A 26,880-nucleotide genomic window follows, 5' to 3' on the forward strand; every position below is an offset into this window, starting at 1 on the left:
TAAAAACACGACATGACGATACGAAATGACGTCACCTAGGACCGCAGAGGCTGCCGGGAGATCCTCGGTCGAGGAGAAGACATTTTGGATCTAAAGGGGCTTGTTACGGTCCTCCCTGTGGCTCTTGGTGAGTTGTTTTTTAACATATTCTTCATTAAAACACATGACATTATAACAAAAGGATTTAGAAAGGGATTTAAAATCATACTGCGCATGCGTGTCGTACGGGTGTGGGGGGGTCTCCATGGGACTCGTCGCCCCCTCCCTGAGAGCTAATTCTAGTTAGCTCAAGCTAACTACTGGACTGGACGCTGACGCTGATACCGCAAAACAAACCATCACGCAGGGCTATACTTCGCTCTGGGATTTGGTTCGGGTAACGTTATATATGATTTGAATTGTTATTAACACAGCCCTGGCAATACGGTGTAATTAAATGGTTTAGGATTAGTCTGATTATTGTATGGTCATTGAGACGTGAGAAATGTCTTCATCACAGTCTAATTAGCACTATGATATGGGTGGGGAGATCCTCTGCCCTGTGGTTCTCAATGCATTTATTTCATTTTATTTTCATTGCAATGGCAAGTGCCTCCTCATCCAATGTTAAATGTGCCGGGTTCTACTGTGTAAAATAAGGCTTTCCCGCATGTTATTTTCCATTACAAAACATAAATAATGCACACGAGTTGCCTCCGCCCTGCACACAGACAGGAAGTCAACCTAAACGTTACATGATGTTTCCATTGTGCTGGTCATTGTATAGAAGAGGACACCCAGGCAGCAAGACCAAGCCTCTTAACAGCCGGCTTCTGCGGGGTGATTTATGATTTCTGACTGTGCCACCCGCGCTTCCCTAGTCTCTTCCCCCGGCCATGGCCCTGCCACACCCTGACAGATGCCTGGTGCTCCTTTGTTTGGTGTCCGGCCAGGGAGCAACACTGCCACGGACAGTGCATGGGCAGAAAATGGAAGACGGGAATAAATTGATTTTGGTGGAGTCCAGTTTCATCCAGTGGACAGGAAAGGGAGAGCCAGAGGTCTATTAATCAGTCTGTTGTGTTCGCCGTTAGGGATTTCATGCTCTATGGTTTCAGGAGGAGTATCCTATGTTTGATTTTCATGTCATGCACTGGTGTGTAGATTGATTCTCCATGTCTATTGTCATGCATTGACAATGACGTTTACCAAGCTATTATTTTTTTTCGTAGATTGCCTGACGATTCTTGACTTTGAATGGTTTCATTTTGTTCCTTAGGAATCATGTTATTTTTCATTTGAGCTATCGTTTTCTTAATAGACATATGATACATTTCCAAACATTGTCTCATAGAGGGAGTGAAAAGCAACATCCAATCTTTGTGAAACTTGTTTTATTAGCTAAGCAGAATTTGTTTTGTGCCTATATTAACCTTCAACCAATACCCGGCTCTGCCTAGGGTAATTTAGACGTGCCTTTTACTATTGTGTTTGCTGCTGTAAGTGGCCTGATCCTCTACATGATTCATTAGTGTTCTTTATCCCGATCCATTATGTTGCAGCAGTAATGTGCTCTGTGGACAAGATGTGAGGGTCAGCTATGAGTCATCGTTGGTGAGGTGGCAGACTGTTTTGTGTACACAATCATGTCATTGCCAACACTTGGTCAGGAACACGGATAAGGTCCCACACACATACATTTCCTCTATAACATTTATATCTTTATCTTTAAGTCTGCTTTATCCAAAGCCGCATGAAGTGGATGCAGAGGTGTCATCTGGAGCAGGTCTGGTCTTGTGCATCTTTCTCACATATACCAACAGTTCCCAGAGACCGGGAATTTAACCTGTACCATTTGCCGAAGAATCTGCAACCTTTTTCGCTACACTATCCCCTGCCTACACTATCCCCTCCCTATTGGCTAATATTATAGGACTTAGGTTATATAACTGCAATGTTTGCTTTTTGGTGCATGAAGGTATCCGATTTGAGTTAATGCCCAGTTTAAATTTCTTCTGATTTAACAGTAATTTGTTTATTCACAGAAACTCTATCCTAATCCAATTTTATTTCCAGTATTTTATTGATCACTCAACCTCATCATTTTCATTGGTCTTCAATGCTGGAACTAGACCATACGTGGTGGTGTTTCTGGAGGTTTCAATCACCCGCTACATGAATTATAGTTGACATGGACAATCACGCCTCATTCTGGGCCATTAATGGAATTACTGCAGATCCGGTAGATGGTTGCTGATGGTGTTGGAGTATTGAATCTCTAGTCTTTTGCTAGGCCTTACTAGTCTGCAACGACCTGAACACCAAAGCCTGCAACGACCTGAACACCAAAGCCGGCATGAGTGTCCAAGTAAACAACAATCCTTATCATAATCTGTTTCAGGATATTTGATGATGCATAAGAGGCTGGTCTTGTATGCGTTAGTCGACTCATGTATCCTGAATGTCTCTTCTTTACATGTTATGATCTGGAGAGTCTTGCTTTGGACTGGTGGGTGAGCCTTTTCAAGATCACCTTGTTGGGCTGAACCTTTTTATGTGGATTCAGCCATGTTTGCGTCGGTTTTAGGATTTGTTTTGCAAATCCGTGAAATGCTCTATTCAAATAATCATCAACTCATGCCTGCTGGGTTCAGGTGAGCCCTCCAATCAAGCTTCATCAACTCAAGCCCCAACACCGCTGAAGTCACATGATCTCTGGTGTTCTTTCAGTGCAATCTGGTTGCTGGCTTAATATTGACTTAGGCTAACATTGCTTTTGTTACGTGTATTCACTCTTTGGAAACTGAGCGGGATCAAGTTATTCCATGAGATTAAGTCCGCGGGGAAAGGATAGATTCAAAGGTGTCAGGTTCACTACACTGTAATGTCCAGAAATGTGCTGGTAGAGAATAAAGCTTTTCATTGAGTTTCTCATGTGGGTGTAATCAGTTAAACCATCGGTGACCATCAGTGCTCTCCCACGGTGTTCTCCCTTCCAGTGGTAAGGATATAGAACCGGGTTAAGACTTCAGCACTTGGGGTTAAGCTGCAGGCAATGCATTGGGAGGCATTAGAGTACCATGTACACATGCTAACTCCGACCGTGTGTGTGTGTGTGTGTGTGTGTGTGTGTGGTTTCAGTGCTATAAAACCGGCTCTATTGTGTTTGTGTGTGATTGCTGGATGAGGACTTCTCATTCCACCTGCCTGAGGTCTGTGTGTGTGTGTGTGTGTGTGTGTGTGTGTGTGTGTGTGTGTGTTTGTGTGCTGGTTTCCCATCCTAGCGTGCGCTCTTGTTTTCCATGTGTCTCCCTCTCTCCTCCCTCCCTCTCTCTCTCCTCCCTCCCTCTCTCTCTCCCCTTGATGTGGGTGGGGCCCCGCTCAGCTCTGAGCATTATTTCTGACCGAGCAGCGAGGAAGGTCACAGTCGCTTAGGAGACAGCCCTAGTCTTCCTCTCCTCTCTTCTCCAAGCACCGCCTCTCTCGCTGCTGCATCAACGCACGGAGGTCCTGTTTTCCTTTCGGTTCCATCGTTCTCGTCTCTGTCGCCTCAAAGCGCGACGAGTCCCCCCCTGTGTGCGGAACGCCTTGATGATGCTGTCTGCAGGAGTGTGAGCATATTGCTGCCGGAGCACTCAATATTTCATCAGATCTGATGTTCTGCTGGAACTGAGGTTAGGATGGCCGTGTGTCAAGTTGTGATGTTGCGAGTACTGCGGTACCACTCGGAAATGTTGCTGGCGCAGAGGCTGGAAACAGGCTCTCATGCTGCATCAGTACGCATCGCATTCTGGCTTTTTAGAATCGAGTGATTGTCAATATTATTTTTTTCATTGCAGTGTGATGAGATTGGACATTTTGCTTTGTTGGAAGCTAACCTGTGTTTGTGTATGCTTTGATCTGAGTTTGAGGTCATAGATGGACAGCTAGAGGTTGTTAAAATGCCTTCTTTCAGGACTCATTAGAGGCATTTTACAGATCTCCGGTCTGTGAATGTCTCGACTTGCCAGCTAATGACAACATGAGCTTGTTAGCTGGCTGCTGGCTTGCTGTTAGCCATATGCTATTGTCATCATGATGACATGGCACACGTTTGTAATATCATAATACCCTCAAACCTATTTCTTAGTGAATGCTAGCATGACGTATACATTGATACCAAGTGAACTAGGATTGGTTGGACCACTGGTCATTTATTTACCATGGTATTTCCTTCCTCTTGTTTTTGTCATTGCCTCCCTGTCATTTATTTACACAAGTAAAGTCAAGAGCACCGAAACCAAACATCCAGGGCATTAATTGTCTTTGTTGTGGTGGACTTTAATCCAGCTTGTTAAAGAAGACAGGGAAACATTAACTCTTTGAAGAGGGAATATATCCCGTTCATGTCTCATCAAGTGTCCTCTATCAGGATACTTATCTAGGTGCTCAACTGACAACGGACTCTCATATTTTCAAAATATGCATTATGTAATATGCATATTTTGTGTATTAATATTGGATAACCAAATCGCTATGCATACAGGAAGGGAAACATGGAAAGTATCTGTCCAAAAATCGTCCTAGTACACGTTATCCATGGCCTTGTTCCAAAAATACCGCCATAGTTTCGGTTCGGGATTGAACTAGACACTGACACAACGTTGTTAAAGAGTATTGGCGATTACATACAAGGGATCTGTTGACTCTTGGTTAAACAAATGCTCTCTAAACTTTAAAGGATTGCTGAGGACATATTCAGTCAGTCTGTCTCCCAGGGCTCCTCCTCTTCCTAGATGGAGGCCATTTTGGAGCCGGCGATGATAATTATGTCCATGTTGTTTTGTCATTGGCTGGTGTAAGGCCAGAGGCTGAGTACTTGTCATAATGCAATCTCATATTACATGCGTACGTGATGACTCACTCACCTAACTGTCCCTCGCCCTAATGGTTTCCATATAAAACCGGGCCCTACGACGGCTTTAAGGATTAAGTGAGGATCGGGTTCTACCTGACATAGTGAGCGGTAAATGGAAGGTAGTGACTGGTGTCATGGACTTGACTTTCTCTGTGTTTCTCTCCGAGGAAAACAGAGGTTGTTGTGTTGTTGGTTGCTTCACTTTGGAGGAGGAATACATTAGATCGCATTTAAGAGTCCAGTGGAGTCTGCCATGTCATCCCCCACACGCTTTTTTTAGACATCAAACTATGTGTTTAACACCTCGTTTGGTGCTTAATGCATGACTGCAAATGACCCTGGCAACAAACATGACCTCGCCCTGATTTCACTCTGACCCAGTCACTGTGTAAAACTGGCTGGCTCAATCCTCCCTTCTTTTTTGCTCCATGTAAATTGATTTTTATCTATGCCACGGCATCAATCTTCAGACTTTGTTTGCAAAGTCACGTGTTGAAGTCCATTAACTAAAACCGTCCAACGTTATGTCTTGCCTCCCTGTTTTATGATCGGTTGAAAGCTTCCAATGTAGGAGGCCTATTGTCAGCTCTGGGACGGAGGAGGGGAAGGGAGGGAGGGGCAATGTTTTCAAAGTGAGGCAGTCAGCATAGCTTTACTATTTAATAGCAACAGTTGCGTCTTATGCATAGCTGCACTGCACCAGTGAGCGAAGGACACGCAGCAGCCTGCTCCCTGCTCAAGCCCAGCGGCTCTGCATCCTCAGCCAGGGCATTTCCTGATCAACATCCCAGCAATATCCCACCTCATTCAGCAATGTGGTGAAATATGAAACGCATGCTCAGTCAGAAGAACGCACGCAATTGCAATATCGGGGGGAAATTCTTCCTACATTTTCATAACGTCGTACGTTTACCCTGCCCTGGGTGTGGATGTAGCGGCAGATGGGATTCTGGCTTTCGGTTTGGGGTTCAGTCCTGTGGCAGTCTGTGCATCCTGTAGTCTTGCCTCCACTGGGGTTTATTTTTGGGTTCAGTCCTGTGACAGTAAGGCGGTCTGCGTACTGCGGTCTTTCCTCCACTGGGGTTTCGTCTTGGGACAGTTAGGCGGTATTTGGGCCCTTTCTCTTAATGTCTGCACACTCCAGTCCAGTGATCGTCCTGATTAGATTAGTCTTCTCTTCCCATCACCGGGATGACCCCCCCCCGGCTCCACCCAGCAGCCCCTCTTTAGTCCTCGAATAAGTACAGCATAACATGTCCTCTCAGTAGAAGCACTGTGCTTGCACGGTAGAATAGCTCTTTATGATGCACCGGTTGGCCTCAGAAAACACTGCAGGAAAATGAAGCTGCATCCATAATGAATACATTATTCCACTGACAGATCGTGTGCGCTGTCGTGATCTAATGGACCATAGTTCTGCAGAAGCTGCTGTTGGTGTATGAGTGCTGTTGTTTTGCCTGTTTCCACAGACACGCATACAGTTAGCTCTCTATCTAACACTGGGAACATTCTAATTTCCATACAGCAGCATGCGTTGGCCCCATGTTTCAGTGTCTCACTGGGGCTTATTATGTGAAGCAAAAGATTCACCGCATGCCCCATTCAAAGCTGTATGTCATATGAAACACAGCAGCCCTTCTGCACATAGCTGCATGAATGCATTAGTCATTCGTTGTTATAACTCACACACCCTGCTGATTTGATTTTTGCATATTTTTCACCACCAATCAGCATATACTTCGACACGATTCTTCTCCTTGCCTCAGTCATGTAATTGCTTGTGGACGGGATATCAGTTAAATTCCCGTCCACACTGTGCTGTCGGACGAGGCGGAGGTGTAGTGGGCGGAGGGGAGAGAGATGATGGGGTATTCTGTCGGCTCCTGGAGTGCGGTTGGATCGGTGTGATCTCCTAATCTCTTCAGACCGTGACAGTGCATCTCTTCCCCCAGTACCAGCTAGCTGGGGCGTTGTCTTCCTGCTCCTAGAGCCCTTGAGATTAAAGATGTTAACCGAGGAAGGGAAAGTGTTTACAGAGTTGTGACTGCCAATGCACTGTGCGCTAAGCTAAAAGCTAAATACGCTTGATGCTATTTATTAAAAAAAAACAATCCTTAATTGCACAGGGCCTTTTTAAAATGAGCTCAGCGACCAGTGTAAACAAACGGACCCACTTATCCTCGGGCGTCCTGCTGGGGTTGTACAGCAACGGGCGGCATGTGGCTCAGGAGGTAGAGCGGATTGGCTGGTAACCGACAAGGTTGCTAGTTCAATCCCCGGCTTCTCCTAGTGTCAAGGTGTCCCTGAGCAAGACGTCTCACCCCTGCTCCCGACGAGCTGGCTGTTGCCTTACATGGTTGCCACCTCCGTCGGTGAATGTTGGGCAATATTGTAAAGCGCTTTGAGTGGCCACTCGTTAGATAAGCATTTGTATGAATGCAGTCCATTTACCTTTTACAGCTTGCGTAGCTTGCGTCTGATTGTGCAGGTGATTTAAGACCTCTTTCCCCTCCCCTCCCCCGCAGGTGTGTCCCCGAGCTCGCCGCTAGAAGATGTCCGCCATGGTGTACCCGCGAGAGGAGAAGCTGGAGAAGCTCTCCCAGGAGGAGATCATCTCCAACACCAAGCTGGTGATCCAGGGGCTGGAGGCGCTGAAGAACGAGCACAACTCCATCCTGCACAGCCTGCTGGAGACCATCAAGTGTCTGAAGAAGGACGAGGAGGCCAACCTGGTGCACGAGAAGTCCAACCTGCTGCGCAAGTCGGTGGAGATGATCGAGCTGGGGCTGGGAGAGGCGCAGGTGAGACCCGACCCCACCCTGACCCCTCCTGACCCCCGCCCTGCTTAGGGTTACTTAAAGGGGGGGATATTATGCAACCAGTGCCGTGTTCCAATATCCATACTTCCATCAGTACACTTAAACGAAGTGCACTATCCGCACTCACTAAGTGCGCTCATTTTCAGATGTCAGTGTCGGTGTCAATCGAATACTCTGTGGTGCACTAACCGGAAATTATGATCACGACTGCCGCCGCGACATCCTGCTTTGAACGGTGAACTCTTAACGCCTAGCAGCTATAAAAAGCTATAAAACTATATAAAATACAAAATGACTCTATTAATGTAGGCTATGTGGAAAATGCGCCGACGTTGGCTCAGCCTGGCCCTGCCCTCTTCCGCTACGTAGCGAAGATGGCTGCCGTTGAGTACGAAAAGTGTTCGCCACACACATCGCGATTTGACCGTCTTGAGTACACCATCCGGGTCCTTCTTAGTACACTTATTTTCGCCCAATCCGAATCGGAACGCCCTATGTACTCAAACTTAGGCTAGTAAGTACGGATAGTATGGATATTGGAACACGGCATAGGTGTGAGTGTGATTAGCCATTACAAGCCATTTGAAAATCGGTCTTTTCCTTTTTTGTGTTTTAGTGACTTTTAATCACTTGTGGGCCTTGTCCACCTAGATGTACAATGGATAGATCAGTCCACCAGCCTTCCCTGTGGCAAATGTTGCTTGTCTATCCATCCTACATGAGGTGGATCATACACGCCCTCCAGTGATGTCACTAGGGCACAGGTAAAGGCCGATTTCAAACGGCCTGTAATGGCTATTGGCTAACCACACTCACACCTGGTGGCGTGAGATTCCCCCCTTTAATGAGCGGTCTGCTGCTCTTTTGTTTGCTCGTTCCATTATGAACAATTGTCTTGTGTCTGAGGCCTTCTGTGTAAGCGTTGGTTAGCAGTTTCACTCCCCCCCCAGGAAGCTGCCCTTGCATACTGATTGGCTGATCTGTGTTGGCTGATTTGTGTTTGTTTATCATGGTGTTACACAAGAGCAAGCAGACACCTTATGGAGAATGAAATGGCTCAATCCATGCCAATATTTAAAAGTAGATTGTTCCATTTCTATTGTCGGCAAATTATTAATCGACATCATGTAAGGCTTGTTTCAGTGCACTATTCAGATTCAGAGTTAATTTTATTGCATCTTATTGTACACAAGGGTAGAATTCTTAGGCTTGGTTCGCCATCAGCTCCATAGCAGCAAAGATACAAGATTAAGTAAATAAAGATACGTAAAAAAGAAAAAATAGTAAAAGTAAGTGGTAACATTTATAGATCACAATATCAATAATTAAAATAAGTAATAATAGTAGAGAAACTAAAACAATGGTAATAATAAGTAACGAGGTGTAGTTAAGTTTAAAGTATTAAATTGGTAGTGGTGCCAGTTCGACCCAGCTTCCTCCTTCTATAAAGAGCCACGGCGGCTGACCATGATTCAGCCAGAACCCGCCCTCCTCCGCCACAACATCCAGCGCTCCATGTCCACATTCCCTCTGCCCTCACACACCGAGGTCTCACCCTCTCTCCCTACCCTCCGCCTCCTCGCCCCCCGCCCAGGTGATGATGGCGCTGTCCAACCACCTGAACGCGGTGGAGTCGGAGAAGCAGAAGCTGCGGGCCCAGGTGCGCCGGCTGTGCCAGGAGAACCAGTGGCTGCGGGACGAGCTGGCCAACACGCAGCAGAAGCTGCAGAAGAGCGAGCAGAGCGTGGCCCAGCTGGAGGAGGAGAAGAAGCACCTGGAGTTCATGAACCAGCTCAAGAAGTACGACGAGGACGTGTCGCCCACAGTGAGTCGCCCCGCGCCTCACCGAGAAGCCTCTGCCCCTTTCATTTTCTCTGCCTCATTCCTCGACAAGCCTTCACCCAGAGACTCCATTCCCCCTTTTAAATGTCCTCTTTTAAATTGAACATACTCTGACACTTCAATTACGTCAGACGTTTTATGCAGTGAAGGAGGAACCCAAATGTATCGGCAGCATCAGCAGTCTATTTCCGCCAGTATGTGTCTTTTTAGGTTTTAGAGTTGAGATAATTGGATGTAATTGGTTTAAATCCACGCATAGCACTTCTTCATCGACTTGAGTAGAATCTCTGCAACAGGAAAGTATTTCCAGTTTGGAGGCCATTTTGGATTTGACTGCCTATGTATCAGCTAATGTCTTTATCTGGCAGTACACTGGGCTGGTGGCCAATCATGATCAGACGATTGACGTCCAGGCAGGAGGGATCTTGGGGGAAGGGCTCTTCATTGATCTGCCGGCAATTATGAACCCAGCCTGCCTCTGACCTTCTCCTTCGTCACCCAGAGGAGGCTGCAGCCTGGGCTCACAGATCCTGCCTAGCTCAGCAGTATCCCGGCCCCCCTGGCCTAGAAATACGGTCGTTTATCCTAGTCTGGAAGCAGCCGCTTTCATACATGTCTTCGGTGAGACCACTCTGCTGAAATGGTGATAATGATGGTGTTTTTTTAATTGTGTGAGTAGCAGGAGGAGAAGGATGGAGAGACCCCCAAGGACAACCTGGACGACCTCTTCCCTAATGACGAGGAGGAACAGGGCCAAGGCAGTAAGAACCATCTCGTTACAATCTCTGGGTTTTACTGCCGTGCTGAGTGTCATGGCGTTGCATTTCCCCCTTAGAAATCTATAACTTAATTACTTTCTAAAACCATCTGTTTGCTGAAACACCATTTTTGGGCGGGCCCCCAGAGCTAAAGATGTTGTAGTCGTTAGTCGACTAATCGTTGCATGTTTGATCTGATTTTAATTATTTGAACATTTTGGGCATCAGAAAATGGTTGGAGTTCCAGGACTGAGCAAGAAGTTTCTATCTCGGTCATGTTTTTCAACCTGTTCTTTAGTACAGAGAAATATAAAACTGTAATAATGAGTCTTTTTAGTATTTTTATCGTAAAAGCGAGCAACCAGGCCTATTATTTAGTACGAACCTCATGCCACAAAAAAGCGTTGGCACTTCCTATCTCTTATCGTTTGAAAATTAAAGCAATCGAGCGTTTCATACATGGTGTAGCCGTTAATGGTTTGACCCCAATTAGATAATTTATTAAAAAAAAATTCCTGTCAACGTCCAACCAATGGAAACACTCTTGACTCAGACTCTTCTCATCGACTATCGTTTGATGGACTATCAGCCAGCAGCCTTCCCTATGTACACTGTACCCTTCCTCGTTTGGATACACTTATCGATGGATCATGTTTCGGCATGACTCTCTCTGTCATTGCTCCCTCATCACCACCTTATTGAAAGGATGCCTCATCCCTGGACATTTCTGGGAAGATATTGACATTTACATATAGGATGTTCATAGAACCAATTGGCAAGCAATAACAATCACGAGGCTAACCCATTCCCCGTATACAACAAAGATAGCTAGGATAAGACGCTACACGATGCTACGTACCATTTTTAATTGCAAGGACGTACAACGTACAATAAGTGCATAAGAGTGATGTGGTGGGGGTAAGCGGGGAGGCTATGCAGAGCCTAGGGGAAGTCTGAAGATACCCCCCCCCCACACCCTGACACGTCCCCCCCCCCCCCCCCCTCCCCCCACAGTGCCCCACCAGCACAACAGCGCGGCGGTGGCGGCGGCCCAGCAGGGGGGCTACGAGATCCCGGCCCGGCTGCGGACCCTCCACAACCTGGTGATCCAGTACGCGTCGCAGGGCCGCTACGAGGTGGCCGTGCCCCTCTGCAAGCAGGCCCTGGAAGACCTGGAGAAGACCTCGGGCCACGACCACCCCGACGTGGCCACCATGCTCAACATCCTGGCCCTGGTCTACAGGTGGGGTGGGGGGGGGGGGGGGGGGGCCTTCCGCACACCTCACCTTGCCTGTTATTAACGGTTAAAGGGGAATCAAACGTTATGGTGGTGTTATGCCACCAGGTGGCCGTTATATTCCTGTGTTTCAGTGATATAACGAGGGTCCACCTGAATGAATTCTGGATAGATCAGTCGACCAGCTTTTCCAGTGGACTGCTGCAAATGTTGCTTATCTATCCATCATACGTCTAGGTGGACACTCCCACTTGTGATGTCACTGAAACACAGGAAAAGGCAGGTTTTTAAACGGCTTGTAACGGCCAATCACCCTCACTCCCGGTGTTATAATATCATCCCTTTAATGCATATGGGATCGGGCCTAGCCAAGACAGTTCCTGACCCCGCCTCCCTCGTTGTTCTGGCGCGGTACCGTTAGACGTGACGTTAACCTCTCGGCCCCGCCGTCCTTACACCACAGGGACCAGAACAAATACAAGGAGGCCGCCCACCTGCTCAACGACGCCCTGTCCATCCGCGAGAAGACCCTGGGCAAGGACCACCCCGCTGTAAGTCTCAACGCCGTCGTCACGGAGACCACCTCTTAACAAAGTGGGCTGGGAGAGTGGAGGCCGGTCTCACCTGGTATTCGGGTCATGGCTCCCAAAGACTTGTGTGAAGCTGAGGAGGCGAAAACCGCCACACTCCACACTGATATTATGTCTTAGTCGGTGTCAGGGACACGCTTTATTGGTCAAACAGTCCAGTTTACATTCATCCAAGTTACACTCCCCATTATTCATACTTTCAGAAGTTGCCCACACCACTACTTTTTTGGACACCATACACCTTTGTGTTCTTTACTGGTGTTTCCTTCTTGTTTTGTGGCCAGAGCATTTGACCTTCCAACAAACACCACAGTGACCTAAAGACTAAACATAGTGCTCCCAGCGGAATCCTGACTCTATTTCCTGCCAGTCACGATCTCTCTCTCTCTCCCTCTCTCCCTCTCTCTCCCCCCCAGGTTGCGGCCACCTTGAACAACCTGGCCGTGCTGTACGGCAAGAGGGGCAAATACAAGGAGGCCGAGCCGCTCTGCAAGAGGGCCCTGGAGATCAGAGAAAAGGTATGGCCTCCGTCCCCCACAATCCTCTCCTTCTGTCTTCAGCCTCGACCGCGTCAGCAAACCCAAAGTTATTATTATTTTTTTTTAAGATGGGAGCCTTTTTGTCACTGCAGTTGGGTTTCAAGGAAGTGAAGCTCTGACTGGACGGTCAGTGTGGATGTCTCTGTAGGGGCTGTATGGGCTGTGATTGAGAGCGAGGCTGAGCGTGGATGGCATTGCGAGGGTTGGAGGGAGCAGTGGTACTCCACAGTAGAGGGAACAGTCCCTGAGCCTCCAGGCATAACGTGTCACCCTCTCTCAGAGGCTCTCCGCTTGACTGGCGGTAGAGTAGGTTGACTTATAGCCAGAAGGTTGCTAGTTCAATCCCCGGCTACTCCTAGCTGAGTATCGAGGTGTCCCTGAGCAAGACGCCCCACCCTAACTGATCCTGACACCATGTGTGGTTGACACTTCCGTCGGTGTGTGAATGTGTGTATACAAAAGTGTCCGTTAAACGCCCTGAATATAAATATTCGCCCTGAATACAAATGTTCTCCACTCTGTTGAGTGGAGAACATTTGTTCCAAGATAAGATTATATTTATAGCCCTGGTTAGAGCGATGTTTCAGGTCTCTCACTGCTTTCCCCCTCCTCTCCTCAGGTTCTGGGGAAGGACCACCCGGACGTGGCCAAGCAGCTCAACAACCTGGCACTGCTCTGCCAGAACCAGGGCAAGTACGAGGAGGTGGAGTACTACTACTGCCGCGCCCTGGAGATCTACGAGCACCGGCTGGGCCCCGACGACCCCAACGTGGCCAAGACCAAGAACAACCTGGTGAGGGTCTGCTCCCGGTCCACCCACACAGGGCCTAAAAAAAAAAAAAGTTTGGTTCCTGTTGGTTGTCAGTTGAGGTCATGGGTAGGTAGGGAATTTATTTTATTTTTTTATTTTATTTTTTCCAGCGGCAGCGAATGATAGGTAGGTTGTTTTCATTTAAAAACGAGAAAATTCGCTCATCCTTGTATAGAATGAAGAGGAGCTGTACAAAAACGTAATTATAGTTTGCATCAAAAAAAACAAAACGATTATTATTATTATTATTATTATTATTTTTTTTTAAAGCTCATAAAATTATTTGGGTCGCACATAAATTGACAGGGTCGGTCGGAAACCGGAACCAAACAAATTTTTTTTTTAGGCCCAGCCTGGCACGGTTCATGTTGGGAACCAGTCAAAAATACAATGTTAACCCCACGTTGCATTTCTGTTCAGCCGTTCAATGATTCAGCTAAACCAGTCAGCCTGGTGGCCCTGGTTACGTCTCTGTGAAGGCAGTATGATGTCGAGTTCTCCATTTGAAAAGCTAGACCTAAAAATATGGCCTGTGGAGCCCTTTGAGACTCTTCCTTTGATTCAGGGCTTTGCAAATAGAATTTACTCAAATTTAACCTTTTTTATGTGCAGTTTGGAATTGGATTTTGTTGTAGGCTTTCTTCCTTCCAAGTCATAAACAAAACTCCCAGAGTTGCCTCAGTGGCATTGGATTCATCAATTCTAAGCATGTCACTATAGTTATCCTATGGCTAGGTGAGCCGGGTTGTCCATTCCATCTTCTTTGCTCTCTATACCGGTCCGCCTGAGTCCAGGCTAGCCTTCGTCTGGATCATCATTTATGTCTTGTTCGATTTTACTTTTTCATGCCACCGATTCCCCGGCAGGCTGCCATGGATAGTGTTACTCATTCTTTATGAGCCGCTCTCTGATGATATACCCTCTCTTGGGAGGGTCTCTCTGTGATTGGAGAAGATGCTTTCGATCCATCACTTCAACTCCCCTCCTCTCCCCCTCTCTCCTCCAGGCCTCCTGCTTCCTCAAGCAGGGGAAGTACAAGGAGGCTGAGATCCTGTACAAAGAGATCCTGACGCGGGCCCACGAGAAGGAGTTTGGCTCTGTCGATGGTAAGGGCCGAGGCCAGACCTCAGTGACCTAACCACTGCCGAGAACGTCTGACTGCGCATGTACATAATAACCATGTTGAGAGGTTTGTTTTGGATTCAAATCTATGCTTTAAGACACACCAGAACTACAGGGTTGTCGGATCATGTTTGGTTGTGCTGGACCTAAATTGAACCTCCAATCGACATCCGGTCAAAGAACTGCCCCTACGCAGGGCTTAATTATCCTGAATTACTTACTAAAGTGTACACAATTTGTGCGCACAACCAAAGCAGTGATGATGGCTAATCGAGGCTGTGATTGGGCCTCGGATCCGGTGGGTCTTTACATGAGCATTGGTTATATGGGGGGGATAAGCTGTCATGCCCTGTGTCTGTCTGTCTGTCCCCCACCAGAGAGCAGGGTCTCCGGTAGACAGAGATAAATCCTGACCTCTTCTCGGGCAGCCCTCCTCGCCCACTACAGCTCAAAGAGTCGCTCACGCAGACACAAACGTTACAGAAATAAAAGAGCTTGTGCAGTTTGTGTTCAGTTGTGTTGCTTTTGATCTGCCAACGGGGAATACTTTGAAATGTGTGAAATGTATTGTGTTCCTGAAGTAATTGAAAGTGATGGAAATTATACTTTATGCACCATCTTTGTCGTGGATTTGATGTCTTCAAAGTGGATCAAGATCAAGGGACTGATATTGCAACTGTTGCTGGGTTTGTTCTCAAACGGCCCTGCGTCGCGGGACAGTGTAGTGGAGCAGTACCTCTCAGTGATGTTTTGATACGTGGTGTAGAGGGATTACCCTTTCTTTCATTTAACATTTTTTGCACATAATACTAAATACTTGCACATTACTTGTTATGACCGATGTAACAATGCTGCATTTTGTGCATCAGGGGATGTTATTGCTGTGTTGCTAGAATATATCATATCTTGCTGGGATTATTCTAATTGGCTGGTGGGTGTTTTTATTCCCAGCCCCAGGCGGTAATGTGTCCACCCTTGTGTTAGTTTGACACATCTAACTGCTGTAGATATGGAACCAAATCTAATAAAGGTGTCTTGTGTAGAGCTACTTCACCTCATGATTCAGAGTCCTCTGTATGGAGTCCTCTTGTACTCAGTGTGGCAACTTCTGCTCTGTGTGTGCGTGTGTCTTCTGCAGCTGAGAACAAGCCCATCTGGATGCACGCAGAAGAGCGGGAGGAGATGAGCAAGGTGAGACCCTATTCCACCTCCCAGGAGCCTAAAACTAGGATCCTGGGAGGGATACAACTGCAGTAACTGAGTAATAATTAATGGGGACATAATCATAGACTAAGAGCTGGACCCCCATAAAGTTCAGATTATCTTTTTATCTTTTCACCGCGGCCCACACATAAACTGTAGTTTGGTGTCGCCTGATGGTGTAGTGTAAACATTACGCAGAAATGCTGCTCTACTAGTTTGACCCCAGAGCCACTCCCCCTCACACTGTGTTTTTCTTCTTCCTGTTGCTTGTTATTCACTTCCAGGGCAAGCACAGAGATAACACTCCCTATGGGGAGTACGGCGGCTGGTACAAGGCCTGCAAGGTCAACAGGTGAGTGTTGAACCTTACCTGGCGCGCGTTCATGTCGTTTCATAGCTTCGGTTTTAACACACTTTCGAATGGAGGATACAAAATCAGTTTCATCCTTTTGTGTGTGTGTGTATCCGTGTGTGTGTGTGTGTGTGTCCGACCCAGCCCTACGGTGAACACCACCCTGAGGAACCTGGGAGCGCTGTACCGCCGGCAGGGCAAGCTGGAGGCCGCGGAGACCCTGGAGGAGTGTGCCCTGAGGTCTCGCAAGCAGGTAGGCACAGTTTCCCCCCTTCTTGACCTGTCGAGACATCAGAGCCTCCAAGGCCGCCCCTACCACTGTTGTAGACGGAGTCTTATTGTGGTTGTGCTGGATGGGTTTCTGGTGGGGACGGGTGGGGCAGTGGATCTCACCCTGTTTTCTCCCCCCTTCTCTCTGCCCTCTTTCCCCCCTCCGATCCAGAGCAATACAGTAAGTGGGTTTCTTGTTAACATGTAGCGCCACGATAGCACAGCCCACCCATCCACCCATTTGCCATGTCTCATTCTGTTTCACACCGCCTCATTTGATGCCACTGAAGTGCAAAAATCTCTTCCAGTCGCATCTTCTAAGACATTGTCGTGCATCTCCTCCAAACTGTAGAGAAGACCATTGTGACTCATCACTGTAGTCCGTGATCCGCATAAAGCTATCGCTATCCATTCGACCGTGCATCTCTCTCTCTGTGTATCTGTCTCTGTCTTTGTCTGTCTCTCCATCTGTCTGTGACTCTCTCTGTCTTTCTCTCTCCGTTTCTGTGTTCTCTTTCTCCTGTTGTCTTCATCACTTCCTGTCTCTCTCTGTACTTTCTTCAGGTCTCCTCATCACTCCCTGTCTCTCTTTGTTCTTTGTCCTCTTCTCATCATCACTCCCTGTCCATCTCTCTCTCACTCCGTGTTCTCCTTTTGTCCTCTTCACTCCCTGTCTCTCTCTCTCTCTGTGTTCTCCTTTTGTCCTCTTCACTCCCTGTCTCTCTCTCTCTCTCTCTGTGTTCTCCTGTTGTGCTCCTCATCACTCCCTCTCTCTCTCTCTCTCTCTCTCTCTGTGTTCTCCTGTTTTGCTCCTCATCTCTCTCGCTCTCGCTCTCTCTCTCTGTGTGTGTTCTCCTGTTGTGCTCCTCATCACTCACTGTCTCTCTCCCCCCCCTCCCCAGGGCATCGACCCCATCCACCAGACTCGCGTGGTGGAGATCCTGAAGGACGGCGAGGGCGACCGGCGGAGGAGCCGGGACAGCCTGTCCAGCGTTAAGTACGAGACCGGCTCCGAGACCGGCGAGGAAGTGAGTATGGGCGTCGACTGGAACGGGGTGAGTACAAATCCACCACAGTGACCTCCCTCCCCCCTCCTCCTCCTCCTCCTCCTGCACCCCCAAACCAGGCCTGTGGCCGGGGGACACACACACACACCACCAGACACAAGTCCTGTGGTGAAACGTATAGAGATGGTCCGGGCCATAGTGGTACATTCGGCGCTACACTATTAACAATAAATCTGCTCCCGCTGTACCTAATCATCGACTTGTGGTGTGTGTTATCTAGTGAGTGCTAGTCTAGGACTGACTGGGATACATGCAGCTCAAGTCGATGAAGCCCCAATACCCTGGTCGCTCTAAGGCTGATTGGGTGTCTTGGCGTTGCCGACTCTGTAATGCCTGACGTCGCGCAGAACTCACACCGGCCCGAGCAAGTGGTCCCGTGCTGTTGCTCGCCACTCTTGAATGAAGCCTGAATGCGTTTGTCTATTAATAAGTGGCTTGTGTTGTTGTCGATGTGGCTTGAACTGCTTCCACGGAGCAACAGAAGGGGGGGGGGGAGCAGGAAAAGACTCCAGGTGGGGCCTCTTGGTGGTGGACTCAAACAGCATTACGTTTTGAGAGGGATAGATAATGATAAACTATCAACCTAGCTTCTTAATTTGAGGGCACACATTTTTAACACACTGACAAGGAATCTTTCTCCCCTTTTGTCCACCAAGACGTTAATGCTGGGCTTTGACGCTCGTTTTAACTTTGCGTTTCTGCTCTCATGGCTTCTTAATGGACATGTATTTATAAAGTAGGCTCACGGATTAGCCAGTGACTAAGTCCCACCACAACCACCACCACCACCACCATCAAAGCCCTGGGTGGAGTCTGTGACTGTCTCTCCCCGCTACACCAGTTTACCCATAATGCCCGTCATGCATGTTGGCCTGCAGGCTTGTCAGACTCCACCTTAACATCCTGGCACTTGCAGCGGCCATCTGTGTTCACCCTGTTTGTGTTTTACATTTTAAAAAGCGCACCACCCTTTGTTTTGACCTGCAAACTACTGTACCCACTGGCATCGTTGTTGGCTGTGAGGATATGGCTTATGTATGTTCTTTTGTGTCTGCTAAGGGAACATTTCTATAAATAAAAGTTAAATTAAAAAAGTTAAAAATATAGTCAGAGTATTTGAGATTCACACCAGTAACAGGTTTGCATGTCAAGAATACGATGGGGTTTTTCTTCTGAGCATGAGATGGCTTGCAGAGGAATGCACGGCATGGACCAGATCCACGTTGAAACGCCACAGCAGTAAAACGTTGTGTCATCATGCTTGATCACGCTCTTATGTTAACTTCGCTTCCTGCTAAACTGCACTTGGCCCAGACATCCTGTTCGTCTTGGCAACTAGGCGATAAAAACGAATGCTTGTGAACTTCCATCCATCCATTTATCCAAACTAGTTTAATTTAAAGACACTGGGAAAATTTAGAGAACATCGCGAAACCAATTTTACGTTTACTGGTTCGGAGAAATCTCCAAAAGGCCTGATGTTCCTAGAGTTTATTTTAGTATCTGGACTTTGTCATCGCTGGTCTATTGTGTTAATTAGATGTGGCCTCCGTTTCTGCTGATGAATTATAAATAGCGTTGATGAAATACCCAATGGGAGGGTCAATATGTTAAACTAGAGGCTAATCCACGTCTAAAGGTTTTCCCTGGCCTTTCAGACGTCGTTATGGTAATCTGCGGGCATGCTCTGCCATTTTAATTAGAGGGAGGGAGGTTACAGGAGGGTTCTTAAAAACATAAAAACACAATTGTAAGTTTAACTGTCCCTAAAGCGGAGCAAGCGCCTCTTTATCATCCTCACTCCATGACGAGAAGTTGACGTTGTCTCACAAAGTGCAGGATATGTCCTTCAGAATCTAGCAGAGGAAGCGTCATGACAGCCGTTCCATGATTTGATATGTAAACAGTACTGGCAGAAGTTAATCAATGAGGTAGCGGACGGTTTGTTTCATTGATCGTTGGTGTTGTCCGATAACACACCGGTGACCTGTTAGTGTGTGCCTGCCTGTGGTTGCTGCACGTACTGTTGTTCGGCTGTGACCTGCTATGAATTGGCTGCTTCTGGCCGCTTGCATGCATCCATACCTGTCTTCCAGTGCTTTCCTTCCCCCTCCTCCTCCTAACCTAATTCCATGTCTCTAATGTTCTCGCCATGACAACACTCTCGCCATGACAACCGATCAGCCTCTGGAATCACATCCCCCCCCCCCCCCCCCCTTCCCTTCCCCCTCCCCACTGGGTGGTTTGTACTCCTTCTTGACTCTCCATTTCACGTGTTCTTATGAGACCTTAGTCCTCCTAGCCAGAAAGAGGGATATTCTGAGCCTACAATTAGCTTAAAGTTTGTATTTCAACGTTTGATTACCACATTCTGCTAGTCTTGCACCAGAAACAGATTAGCGTTGCAATGGGCTAGAGTTCTAAATAGGCAGCCTTAAACATGCAATGCTTAGTGGGTTCTCTCCAAGCTTGGTCCAAGCACCATTCATGTATACATACATTTGTTAATTCTGCTGGATCGCCCGTGTGGGAGGCTGGCAGCGTATGGCCGCTGCAGGGTGCTGCAGATGTCCTCTGTCTGCAGTGGCCAGTCACCGGCCTGCTGCCGCCTGCCAGCAGAGACCAGCAGCTGAGTCACGGTGACCGAGTCACGGTGACTGGGCCCTGCCAGCCCAGCCGCCCAGCCGTCCAGTCACTCTGCGGACGCAGGCTAAACACAGGCCTGCTGTTTATTTATATACATAGAAATAGAAGGGACACTGAACTGTAATGCGTTTTTAATTCCAGCCATGTCGTAATGCTAGGTTAAAATGCATTTTCCATGCGGGAGAGTCCATTGGTTCAGTTTGAGGCGGCATGCTGGGTTCAGCTAAGAAGAGTAGCTGTATATTTACTTTATTGTTGCTTGATGCATCGGTATGACTACATGGGTAACTGGGGTTGGAGTGCGGGGTTGTAGCCTAGGGGAGATAGGCCAGGTCTCTTCAAGTTCACTCCAATCTTACCATGATTGCTGTCTCTCTTTTGTCCCTTTGTTTTTCTCTCTCTCTCTTTATCAGGCCTAAGCCATGGATATCACTGCTCCGTCCCCCTCTCTCACCACAACAGCAGAAGGCTGTGTGCTGTCCTTCCCTCTGGCCTGATCTCTCTCTCTCTCTTCTCTCTCCTCTCTCTCTCTCTCACTCTCTCTCCTTTCTTTCTCTCTCTCTCTCTCTCTCTCTCCCCTCAATCGCTCCCCATCGACTGAGCAGCACCTCCTCATCAACGCTCACCGGTTTCTTCGGCCGAGACGCAGAGCCGCTTCCTCCTCCCCCCCGCCCCAGAGCTCCTCCCACTTAGTTGTCACCTCTGTTTACTGTACTGTGATTGGTCGCCTCCTCCTCCCCCTCCTCCTCCTCCTTTCTCGGATTTCTCTCTCTCTCCTCACTAACCGTGTTTATTCCACCCGGAACTCCTCCTTTTCTTCTTCTTCTATCTTTCTCTGTCTCTGATGGTTTTGACAGCTCAGCACGAGTGTAGATTTAACGAGGAACTCACAACACACTTTCCTCCTCACACCGCTCATTTGTGATTGTTCATGTGCGTGTAGCTACGGTGTATTGGACTAAATGCGGGACCGGGCGTTGTTAGTGTTATGATATCCCCCCCCCCCCCCCTCCTCGGTTTAGTTCTGAACTTGGCAACGCTTCACATCCTCTCTGCCGCTGCGAGGGACAGTAGCCTTTGATAGCGCTATCAAAAGCCACCGTCGCTTGCAGCTGATTGGATGGTTTGTGACAGTCGGGCATCGGCCTCATTGTGCGTTTGTGTTGTCGTCATGGTTGTTGTTGTCGTTAGCCCCGAGCCGTTCCTGATCATCGTTAGCTGTCATCCGCTATTGCGAAGGGCGAGTGAAGGCACACGGGGTCCCCTAATTAGCTTTGATCATAGTGCCTGTATTTAGCCATGACCTGTTTTCGTGTAGTCGTTACATGATTTATTTTGACTTGTTGCCTTTGTTTTTATATAGCTTTGATTGCAAGGTTATTTTAATTTATGCAAAAACATCTAAATGTCTATCTACCAGAGGTACTGTATAGTTGCGATGTCCCCTCCCTGTGTTCAGACAGAGTCCTCCCCCCCCCCCCCCCCCCCCCCCAGAGGAGGGGGTGAAGGGGGCCTTCTGTGTTCCCCCTCCACCTGGCATTTTTAATATTTAGGTTTTTAACAAATATATTTCCTATTTGAGTTCATTTTATGTAATTTCATTTGTTTACATTTTTTTATGCATTTTTATTTTTTCAATTTGAAAAGGCTGATCTGTATAAAGGCAGTGATGTTCATGCATCATGACTACCATCACCGGGTCTAGAACGACCTCGGTGTCCTGGCTGGCTTCAACGAGGCAGTGTGCCATTGCCATGGTTATTTATTGTGATCGGTTCTCTTGGCGCATGTTAAGCCACTGCTTCTATTCATTCTGCGTGCAGAGTCGACGGTTAGGATCAGATTTGGTTAGACGCAATGACGGTTGAGTCTGGCGGGCATCGTTATTTGTGTGTGTGTGTGTGTGTGTGTGGTTGCATCATGCAATGCAAATCCACACCGTGGACTGGATGTGGCCTTTTGACCTGTTGGTTGGTGTTAGAGTAGAGAGGCAAGTCGATCAGGTGGTTGAAAAGTCTGGATTCCAAGGTAGTATTAGTGCATATTTGTGTGAGTGTGTGTTATGAATATGGGTAACCTTTTTTTTTTGACACAAAAGCTTAGTGGGTCCTTAGTATGTTGCCTTTTTTTTTTTAGAGCTTTTTCGTTTTTGCACAATTGATTTCCAAGCGCTTCGGTGACGCCTCTGTTTGGACTTGCTCAGATCAGTATTAGTGTTTAGTGTTTAGCTTACCTCCAGGTCAAATCATTTCAGAGGTCCTCCTTCTTACCCAACGTCCCTCATAACACACAGAAAGTGTAAACGTAGGCTGGCTCTATTTAAACGTTCAACCACGACCAGTGCGTTCATGCTACAGCTTTCCGCTAGGCTAACCTTGTCTTGACCCCCCCCCCGCTCCTCTCTCATTCACCGTCGCAAGTAGGCTTTGTACTAACGCCGCTCCGAACAAGAGAGTAGAAACTGTGCACCACGTTATTATGAGAATGTCGTGTTAGTGGAATGCTGATTATTTATTGATACCGTCGGTCCTCGACATATAAAAGTTATACAGTCACTTTCATAACTCAAAAGAAGCTATGTGGTCGGTCTATATACACTATCTAGTAAGTAGGTCTACGTTATATTTGCCATTCTGCATTGTGATGATTATTGCATCAACACTTGTTGGTATTCTAAAATAAAGTTTTTCATTTGTGAAGACTTGTGAAGTCTCTTTTTCTGCTTCGTACTTTACTAGTTTTAATATAGAGAAATCAATGTTTCACACCCTGCTAGTTCATGCAACGTTCATGTTGAATTCAGGAGCCTCCCAGTGGCGCAGTAACAAACTGCTCTCATAAAACACCCACGCTAGCCCCCTAGTGGCGCAGTAACGAACTGTTCCCCTTATAAACACCCACGCTAGCTACCTGCTGGTAACAACACTGCACAATATGGCGTACATTAGGACAAACAACCGCGGATAACTGGCATCTGGCCAATGGATGGATGGAAGAAAAAAGCGGCCTCATGTTCATTTAACGACCTTACATGAACATACATGTACATACAGAATGTTATGTTAACATGTCATTATTGCATACGTTGTAACTAAATGGCATAAACCATTTTGGTCCTGTCAAAATAAAGACAAATATGTAATTTAGTATAGATTTAATACTTTATGCAACGCATTTGTTTGGGCTCATTCGGCGGTACTTTCAATTTCAATATTTTTTTGTTGTCACACATACTATAACATTGTACAATATTTAGAAGGCTATAATACAAATATATTTATCATGTATATTTATATGTATAAAAAAAACATGTAATTCTTATGTATACATTTTTATATTTTATAGAGCCTGTATTTTATTTTTGAAGATATTAATTGCAGGCTATACATCTATTTATTTTATACATTACAAAATAAAATAAAATACTAGCGTTGCATTGAGGTCATGACGTACCCAGAGTCCGCTGATGAGCTAGTTGGGTGGCGGGGTGGTCCGGGTCATGGGGTCCGGGTCAGGTGGGGAGCGGTTTCAGAGCGTGCGTGTCGTCCCCCAGGACGGCTCGGGGGCCCTCCAGCGCAGCGGCTCCCTGGGGAAGCTGCGGGACGTGCTGCGGCGCAGCAGCGAGCTCCTGGTGAAGAAGCTCCAGGGCAACGGCCCCCCGGAGCCCCGCAGCACCAAGTAGGGGCCCCATGAGGACGCAGACACGCATCCAGACACACGCGCACACATGAGCACGCACATATGAGCACGCAGACACACGTGCACGCAAACACACACGCGTACACTGTCTGCATACATGCAGACAGACATGCACACACAGACGTGCAACCAGACACACATGTCCATGCAGACAGACGCAGACACGAGCACGCAGACACGCATCCAGACACGCATGCGGACACACACACATGCGCATGCCGACACACACCCACACACGTGCACGCACAAGCGAATGCAGACACACACACATGCGCAGCCAGACATGCAACCAGAAACACATTTGAAACGCAGACACACGCAAACACCTCCCTCCTGAGGATAAAAGGACTTATTTATTTCCCGTTTTTGTTAAGACTTCTTTAATATTCAAATGTAGCAAAATACACTAGTATTTTGAACATCTCAAAATGTAGCCAATTAAGTACAGCCCCCTGTACTTAATTGGCTGCTTGCCGTCGCTTCCCTGTCGTCATTGTGTTAAACCGGCCAATAGCGCGCCAGGGGGAAAAGCCAGCTTGGTGATTGGCTCCCGCAAAAACGTATCGAACTAGAAAGAAATGTATCGCCGGTGGAATGGGCGGGGCTACCCAGTCTAATATTTTGTGCTAATTATATTGGCAGAGAATTCTTCTGAGTAGCAGACCCAGCCACCAGCAAAGGACACACACAACAGGGTCATTCATACAGTGTGGACAACCGAAAGGCTAATGTACAGGACAACCATGTCACTGGGCCAAAGCTGAGATTCATGCACTCGATAACAAGAAAAGTACCACTGACACCTTCCTGTTTTATCCTCTGTAGCATGAAGAGAGCGGCCTCCCTCAACTACTTGAACAAGAGCAACGAGGATCCCTTCCAGGTGAAAGAACTGTTAAGGATTCATGACTTAAAACACTATCTTATTCAGGCCTTGGTCTTTGATTAGTACTTAAAACCTGCCTCTATTGTAACCCCTATCTTGTGTCCTGCCCTTTAATCCTTCACTGATTTATTCTCCCTGCTTTGTACAGACTCGTGGCCCGAGTCATCTGAAGGAGAGTCGGGGTCTGAGCTCCAGCACCATGGATCTCTCCACCGGAAAGTAATGCCTCCCAGCGGTCTCCTGGAACCCCCTCTGCACACCACGCCAATACCGGCCCTCTGGCGCCCCCTTCTGGCGGCTGTCGGCAGCTTCGACAGCCGGCCTCTAACACCACCACCACCACCACCACCACCACCGTCACTACACTCAGCACCAGTTGTAGAACTCTCCCTGTTGACCGGAGCGTAGTCATAACGACAGCATTTCCAATTACATTTGAACCCAAAGCTTTTTTTTCTGTTCACATTTTCACGTGTCATTTTAAACTTTTTTTTTTTTGTTATTGGAGATTCAAAGTTTTTAGGTTTCATGTTTACTTTTGCTCCCTCACAAAAGAGATATAAAGGCGAGGGCCAAAAAAGATGTGTGTGGACATTCCTTGCATGATTTTGATGATTCAATCCTGAAGCTTTCTCAAAATCCAACAGCAACCTCAAGTTTTCAAACACAAATTCAGATCATTGTGACTTTCTCTTGTCTGATTGTAATCTGATGCAATAACTGACAAACGATTACTTTGTTAAATGTTTTAGTTGTGGTCATCCCTGAATCGTGTATGTGTTCAATTCTTCCTGTGCCATGATTTCCCATTTTGCAGATTTTAGATTTTATGAACCAGAATACTAACCGAGAATAGTTTGCCGTGTCATGGTAGAACTTGATTTCAATTAACCTGTGATAACATGTATGTATAAAGACGTTTTAGTTTTAGCCGAGTACAGTTTTGCCTGTTGAGATTCTGTCTGGGTGTAAACAAGGTGTTGGTGAAAGCTTTGGGAACCGGGTCAAATGTTTCTGCTGGGATTTTAGCCATATGACTTCAAATGACCGCAGATGTTCGGTTTGTAAAAAAAAAAAAAATCATGGGAACTCTGTTCAAGGGTTCTTCTTAAATGGGCTGCTGGTTTGTGTTTTTATTATCTCTAATCTCCACATCTCAAGATGGGAGTGTGTGGACCGTTTGTGTGATCCAGTTTGATCTCTTATCTGATAGCAGTTTTTGTGGCGTTAAATAATGTCTACCTGTGTGTGGACCTCAAGCTGCTTCAGGTCAGAAGTTGTGGAGATAAGACCCAAAACGACACTATACGATGGACTCTTGGGTGTAGCCTGGGAATGCTCGATTTATCTTAGTTTAATACAGTCCCAGGGTGGTGTAAGGCTAGGGTGACAGTACTCTTTCTGCTGCTGATGGTCGCTATGTCTTCCAAGGAACTGGGTTGTAGCTTTAGACTGGAATTGATGAATTTGCACAGATCTCTGATTACTTTTTTTGTTGATTACATGAAAAGTGCCCCTAAACAAACTGGAATATTGTAATATTTGTTCAAATATGTTTGGCTTTTTTTGTGTCTCGATTCCCTTGTTTTTTCTACGAGATAGGATTTGAGATCAAGTTGACATCTTGATCGTGGCGCGACTATTATCAGGGATGTTAGGGGACATAATTTAACTGAGTTAGAATCATGTTTGCAATAATCGTACATGTATATATGAGTGATTCTTCAACATATCTTGTTTGGTTACATGATTGATGTTCTCTTACTGGTCATGCAGAATAAATCCCTTGTTTGTCCTTTCATTCTTTGATTTTAAGTGAAGTTTTTTTTCCAGATTTCCTAATTTCATCAAAGCTCATTTATACTTTGATCTTAATTTCCCTTTTCTCAAGGATGTAGTGGGGGTCATGTGAGGGACGACACATAAGTTAACAATCATGGAGTAGATCTTAACTGAGTTGTACTTTACTGAACGTACATAAACAAAAAAAATCAGCACTGCTTAGCTGTCAGTCATTACAATCTAGTTTAAACCTGAAGCTAAACAACACTGATTTCACTAAGCTGGTGTTGCATCTAAATATAAGCAACACACATGCTCAGGTTAATTCCCATGCATGCCTACATGTGGGGGGGCATCCAGTACAATAAAACCCATCCCCAT

At 46.8% G+C, this 26,880-nt stretch overlaps 1 protein-coding gene across 6 annotated transcripts; it reads left to right on the forward strand.

The window, feature by feature from the left end:
- The first annotated feature begins 23 nt into the window (after nt 1-23).
- klc1b (kinesin light chain 1b) lies at nt 24-26,518 on the forward strand. 6 transcript variants are annotated; one of them, XM_060073589.1, is made up of 16 exons: nt 24-127; nt 7,402-7,677; nt 9,290-9,520; nt 10,217-10,298; nt 11,310-11,538; nt 11,996-12,083; nt 12,539-12,640; nt 13,281-13,454; nt 14,479-14,578; nt 15,733-15,785; nt 16,082-16,149; nt 16,294-16,411; nt 17,322-17,474; nt 23,686-23,810; nt 24,657-24,714; nt 24,866-26,518. In XM_060073589.1, the coding sequence occupies exons 2-16, from the start codon at nt 7,429-7,431 to the stop codon at nt 24,938-24,940; spliced, it is 1,905 nt and encodes a 634-aa protein (XP_059929572.1). In that variant the 5' UTR covers nt 24-127; nt 7,402-7,428; the 3' UTR covers nt 24,941-26,518. The 6 variants fall into 6 exon arrangements, with proteins under 6 accessions (XP_059929572.1, XP_059929574.1, XP_059929573.1 ...); XM_060073591.1 differs by having other exon boundaries at nt 16,294-16,402; XM_060073590.1 differs by lacking the exon at nt 24-127 and adding an exon at nt 233-376.
- The last annotated feature ends 362 nt before the right edge of the window (nt 26,519-26,880 follow it).

Source organism: Gadus macrocephalus, chromosome 15 (genome assembly GCF_031168955.1).
Source record: "Gadus macrocephalus chromosome 15, ASM3116895v1".
Classification (NCBI taxonomy): Eukaryota; Metazoa; Chordata; class Actinopteri; order Gadiformes; family Gadidae; genus Gadus; species Gadus macrocephalus.